Source organism: Echinops telfairi, unplaced genomic scaffold (genome assembly GCF_000313985.2).
Source record: "Echinops telfairi isolate 266 unplaced genomic scaffold, ASM31398v2 ScPeMD7_4;HRSCAF=17, whole genome shotgun sequence".
NCBI lineage: Eukaryota > Metazoa > Chordata > Mammalia > Afrosoricida > Tenrecidae > Echinops > Echinops telfairi.
In genome coordinates, this window is record NW_022103900.1 from 52,246,001 (window position 1) to 52,252,513 (window position 6,513).

At 40.2% G+C, this 6,513-nt stretch overlaps 1 protein-coding gene across 1 annotated transcript in view; it reads left to right on the top strand.

Moving 5' to 3' along the window:
• The window catches only part of ZRANB3 (zinc finger RANBP2-type containing 3), a 259,543-nt gene extending 253,303 nt beyond the window's left edge, over positions 1-6,240 (top strand). Inside the window, exons 20-21 of the mRNA XM_030887987.2 lie at positions 3,571-3,702; positions 5,318-6,240. Of these exons, the coding sequence (XP_030743847.1) occupies positions 3,571-3,702; positions 5,318-5,416 (231 nt within the window). The 3' untranslated portion in view covers positions 5,417-6,240. The remainder of the gene's footprint in view (positions 1-3,570; positions 3,703-5,317) is intronic.
• Positions 6,241-6,513: the final 273 nt, after the last annotated feature.

Genomic DNA, 6,513 nt, shown 5'->3' on the forward strand with positions numbered 1-6,513 from the left:
GGGGGGGAGACGTCGGACAGTGTAACATATGACAAAATAATAATTTATGAATTATGAAGGGTTCGTGGGGGGGCGGGAGGAGGAAAACAAGCAGCTGATATTAAGGGCTAAAGTAGAAGGCAAATGTTTTGAGAATGATGATGGCAACAAATGTAAATATGTGCTTGACACAATGGATGTATGTATGGATTGTGGTAACAATTGTACGAGCCCCCAATAAAATAATTTTTAGAAAATAAATAAATTTTTTAGAGTCCACCCTTGTATATGTAACTAGATGAATGTTAGTATTATATATCCATCTGAAGAAAAATGAAACTGACTCATGTCAAACCATATACAAAAAAATAAACTCAAGCTGGGTCAAAAATCTAAATATAAAACCTAGAATTATAGTTTTTGTGGGGTTTTGGGAGGTTGGGATTAATTAAGATAATTAGTGAAAAAATAGGGACCCTGATCTACAACATTGGTACAGTATCAAACAGAATGGAAAACACACAAATTATAGAAGATAAAATAGAGGACTAGGACCTTCAGTTATTTTTACTAGAGATTTTAACAGATTCCACACATCAAAAGCTATCTGATGTTTGGCTCTTCCAGTTTTCATGTGTATATTGAATGATGAGATAAAAGAATCTCCACAATGTTGGCCATTACAATGAGAAGACAACTCTTATGTGTTGATTCTGTTGTAAAGTGTAATTTAAGTTGATCAATATGTGAAAAGATTCTCAGCACCATCTACTGTATCACTTTGATTTCCAAAACACAATTGGATTTCTAATCTCATTCTCTAATGAGTTCCAAATTTCTAACTAGGGCAAAATGTGTGATTTTTTTTTTTTTTTGTAGTGTGCTTAATTCAAAAAGTGTCACTCTTTGGTAAATATGTGTCACTTAGACCAGGCATTTTTATTTACTTAGTGTTAACTGAGTTATGAGAGAATGAATTGATAAGCATTTACACAAAGATGAATCAGCATGTCTTAGAGAGCTAAAGAAGCACAAGGTACATTTCTAATGACCTGCAGAGTTCCTGAAAGACTGGTGTGATTGGTAGGAGTGAAGGGATGGTGTTGGCCATACTCTAGTTGCTGTCTGCTGCCTCAATGTCTAGTCTTTCACAGACGCCCATTGCTATGATCCAATAACATTTTCAAAAGAGCCCTTCCAGGACTTCCGAAGTAACACAGTGTATATGCAGCACGAAGTGCTTAGAGCTGAAGGAGCTCCATGGATACACACACACACACACACTCAATTGGGGGGAACACTCAGAGGCAGCTGTTGCCTTCAAGAGTGAATTTAATAAGTGAAGAGTGGTCCCAGGAAACTTCCTGTGGGATTAATAAGGAGAGCTAAGGAAGTGCATACAGTACTGCATGCCTAACACCTCACCCTTGCCCTCCCTCGTGGCCCACTTTCAATTTCTTCTGAATTTTTAATGCCCTCACTTTCTCTTACAATAAACTTTTTCTCTGTTTCACATGATCATCATTGCTGGGTCCTTTGGTGGTGGTGGTGGTTTCTTTTATATATTTCTCTATATAGGAAAAGGATGGGTGGATTTATGAAGACAGTAACTGGGTTAAAAATTTCCTGGCAACTCAGAAGGGGAGGGTGAGGGAAATGGAGAGGCAATAGCAGTGGGTACAAGAAAGAAGAACAGGTTCCAAAGTTGATTGTACAGCCCTTTTTAATATAATTGAACTGTTGGATTGTATGTTAATTATAGCTCCAAAACTTTTTTTAATAAATAATTTTATTGGGGGTCTTACAGCTCTTATAATAATCCACACATCAATTATTTCCAGCACATTTGTATATATGTTGCCATCATCATTGTCAAAACATTTTCTTTCTACTCGAGCCCTTGGCATGGGCTCATCTTTTTTCCCCTCCATCCCTTCCTTGTGAACTCTTGAAAAATTATAAATTATTATTTTTTTCATATCTTGCACTGTCCATTGTCTCCCTTCACCCACATTTCTATTTTTTGTCCCCCTGGGGTGGGGTGGGGGTTGTTTATACGTCGATCATTGCAATCTGTTCCCGCTTTCTCCCCCCATCTTCCCCCTACCCTCATGGTATGGCTCCTCCCATTACTGTTCCTGAGGGTGTTATCTGTCCTAGATTCTATGTGTTGAGAACTCTTATCTGTACCTGTGTACACACTCCAGTCTAGCCAAATTTGTAAGGTAGAACTGGGGTTATGATAGTGGGGGGTGGGGAGGAAGCATTCAAGAACTAGAGGAATGTTATGTGTTTCTTCGGTGCTATACTGCACCCTGACTGGCGCATCCTTTCTTGTGACCCTTCTGTGAGGGGATGTCCAGTTGTCTACAGATGGGCTTTGGGTCTAACTAATTTTTTAAATGTATTCTGTAATGTGAGAATCACTCACAGTGGATACAACTCAGAGCAAAAGAGCTGGTTATAGAAGGTAGAGCAAAAAGGATTTTTCATTTTTTTTCTTAAGAATATGCCCTTTGTCTGATGCACAAGACTCATTTAGTTGCTTCTAACAATACCAATCTCAAAAAATCAACGTGCATCTTCTAACCATCCAGAAAGTTCAGTACAGAAGCGTAAGGAAGGCTGTAGCCAAATTTAGCTGAACAGAGTTAACTGCTTCAGTCTGCTGTCTCTTAGAGCTCCTGGGCTCCCCATGGGCCATGTACTACTGATGAGGTCACCTGGCAATTCCCCTGGTCTGACAAGCACTCATAGAAGTGCTGTAGACCGGCATCAGAGGTGCCCATGGCTCACTGCCATGAAATTAGCTAATTATCATTTCTTTTTGCCCAGGGAAAAGAAACAATAACCGCTCACTCATCTGTGTGATATTTAAACAGTGCACAGCCCTGGAATGATTGTCTTAATAACCTAGGATACAATATTGAAATACAACCTATTTTAGTGTAGGGCATCCTTAGTAAGAACAGAGAAGGGAGCGGAGAAGAAGGAAGAGAGAGGACTAGCTTACATAGGTGCTGATTAATTTCAAAATAAAACAAAAATAGTTATTTATTCCAAACATCGAAGTTAGTGGTATGTTCTAGAAATTTCCTCCCAGTCCATGTAACTTGGGAGGTTCCCTGATGAGCAACATTAAAACTCCGGATTGTTGATAATCTAACAAATGCATTTAGGTCAACAGCTAAAGATTGCTTGGGTCAGTAAAATCAGAAGTTCTTCATTTCCAGTCTGTGCTTGTGTTTTCTGTTTTGTTTAGAAGATATATAAACTAACCCAAAGGTGCAGCAGCAACTGAGTTTGTTTGTTTGTTTTTCAAATCTTTCAGAAGTCTTTGTATATTATACTTGTGTGGAAATATTTTCAAAATGAGTTAGGTAAAAAGAGGTAAAAGCTTTTTCAGAAACCGATTTTATTGCCTTCAAATTGCTAACCCAGAGGTTTTTTTCTGCTCACAACAAAAGCTATAAAAAGCCTTCCTAATGTGTTTTTCCATGTGATTTTGCTATATAAACATGATTGCACAATGCAAACCCAACAGCTCCCACAGCGTGTGTTGAAAAGTGCTGATGCTGTCTCCTATTGCAGCTAAATGAAATGATAAGAAACCCAGTCGAAGGCCAATTCTGGCAGGTAGATCACATCAAGCCAGTCTACCGCGGTGGAGGGCAGTGCTCCTTGGACAATCTGCAGACGCTCTGTACCATTTGCCATCGAGAGGTCAGTGACACGCAGAGGGAGCTTGGATCCCACTGGGATTCACCTTGAAAAGTATGCCCACAGCCATAGGAGAGCATGTGGATGACTGTACCTCCCTGGCCTGGCTGGATCTCAGCTGCATTCCACCCCCACCACCCCCACCACCCCCATCACCTAACACTTGAAATTCATCTTAGAAGGAAGCATAGCTTCTACTCTCCAGTGCCCTTCGGGCATTCACAATGCTTATCATGCCGTAGTTTACTTAGCCATCCTCATACTGATGACTCCCAAGTTGTTTCCATTTGTATTTGCTGTCCACGTCATGCTGCCAGGGACAGATTTGTCTACCAAACTGTTTCCGAATCCATTTTCTAAAGATAGATCCTCAGATGTGAAATCACGAAGTCAAAGTGTTTGGAGATATTTTGATACGCTAGTAATTTCTCCCCCAAAAGATTGTACCAGTTCTATACCGCCAGCTTGGTAGTGAAAGGAAGTGCCCCATGGCAGGGAGGGGCGGATGGCTAGTCTTTGTTTACTAAAGAAGCCCATGTCTCTTTAAATTGATAACCAATTTCATTTACTCTTATGAGTACTGTTCAGTTCCTTTGCCTAGGCAATGTGCATATTGTCAGTGTCCACCATTGTTAGCTTCCATCATCTCTGCTCAAGCATAATTGTATATGAGTAGGATCATGTCAGAGGGGCAGTTTTTTGCTTTCATTTTGTTGTGATCTTTTCTCTCCCTGCCTCTTTCACCTGGATCAGTTCACACACATGAACTTCTCCAAATCAATCACCACTGCAGCTGTGCTGATTCTGACTCTTAGCGACACTAGGGTTTCCGAGACTGTCAGTCTTTGCGGGAGCAGACATCCCCATCTTCCTCCCACAGATCTGCTGGTGGGTTTAAAGTTATCTGCCCTGTGTTTACTTCGGCAGCACATATCCTAAAGTTATCTGCCTGATGCTTAACTCTCTGTGCCACCAGGGTTCTTTCATGAACGTCTTCGCTATGCAAATTATTGGCTACCTTTTAAGAGAATTAAGAAAAAGCAACAGGACAAGTAGCCTGTACTTGATTTTCATGAAAACTTTTATTTGTAAGAGCGGGAGGCTCCAGCCCTGGTGCGTCTCATTGTGCCCATCTGCATTGGTTTGGATGTCGAATTTGGCATCTTTCGGGGCCCAGAAAATAGGAAGTGGGGGCCTTTATTTCTTAGTCAGCTGTCTTGAATAGAAAGTTACTTTTGGAAATAAGCAAAGTGTACTTAGGGTGTTTTTGAATAATTTTTGCACTGTGGGACATCCTGGATGCCTTAGGAATATCCACTCCAGTATTCAGCAGGTCCTCTGGGCAGTGGGACTCCCCTAAAGCTGTGTGCTCTCCAAATGTGGTTCCAGGGAGCCTAGGGCATTTCCTAGGAACTTACCTGAGCAGCTGCGGCCTCTGTCTGGTGCTTCTGGAAGCCCCCAAACCCACCCCATCCCCACCCAGTGGAAGAGCATTTAGAAAGTGAGTGTGATGATATGTAGGTTTTTCCCAGACTAACAGAACACACCGAATTTTTGAGCTGCTTTAGCCAGTGCTTCCCCCGCCTAACATATGTATGCCTATGTTTTTTAACTGCAGAGAACTGCGAGACAAGCCAAAGAAAGAAACGAGGTGAGAAAACACTCACTGGCTTCAAAGCATGGATCTGACATCACACGGTTTTTGGTAAAGCTGTGAAGTGTACGCGTATCTGAATGGATGGGCAAGAGGTTTCACCTGTGGAGGAATTTAGCACCGACTGATTTTCATCTGAGTCTATTTTACAAGAGCAAAAATTTTCAAGATAAAAATCAAAGAGCCCACTTCCCTTTTGTATTAAGCACCTTTGGTGTTAACCTAATAGCATTTGAAAGGACTTAGCAGAAACTGAGATACAATACTAAATATTCCTCCAATCTTGTTCTGTCTCAGCCATGTTGTGTCTGAATTTTCTTCTAATGTACCCTAATCACTGTATCGTGTGTGGATATTGTTTTTGAAAAGTATACTTTCAAATGCCTGAAAAATTCTGCTAGGTTAGGAATCGGTTTAGACTGTTAGAGTTATAAATAAATAGAGCATTGCATAACTCCGAAGAGGCTTCAAAAAGTTTGTGGGAAAATTCCATTATCTTTTCATTCCAGTTTTCCATAAACTTTTTGAAGCCTCCTCATATCAGGGAATGTCCAGAATCATTGTTATTCAGGAATTCTGGGTCAAACCAAACCAGCCTGCTTGGTGTGCCAACTGCTTCCAAAATGGACTTCGGATACATGTTGGGGTAGTTGCTTCTTGTGCTTTATCTTTCAGTCAGCCATCTTTATTGAACAGATGCTTTTGAAAATCAGCTAAGTGTACCTATGATGTTTTGGGATAATTTGGGGTTGTAGGTAATGAAATTATGAAAATGATTAAAATCTGAACACTAAGAGTATGTAATGCCATTTAAGTTTCATTGTATAGAGTGGTTTTTTGTTTGGGTTTTTAATGCATAAAATATAGCAAACTTTGTCTTTTGGTTATCATTTTCTGAATTTAAAGCACTGTTTTACTGTGAGTATATTTTTTGTACCTTTTCTAAATGATAATAATAAAGCATGATCAGGTGGATATACATGACAAAATACTAAAATGGGATTGCTATTTTTTTACCCTGAAAAATTCAGGAATGTTGATTTCTTTGCCATATCATTTAGAATGCTTTTCGTACCAAAACAAAGAGTGATGATGAAAGAAAGCCCGGCCGGGCATAGGGCATGACCCTGTGCTGTGTCAGAATCAGGAGCTCGAAGGGT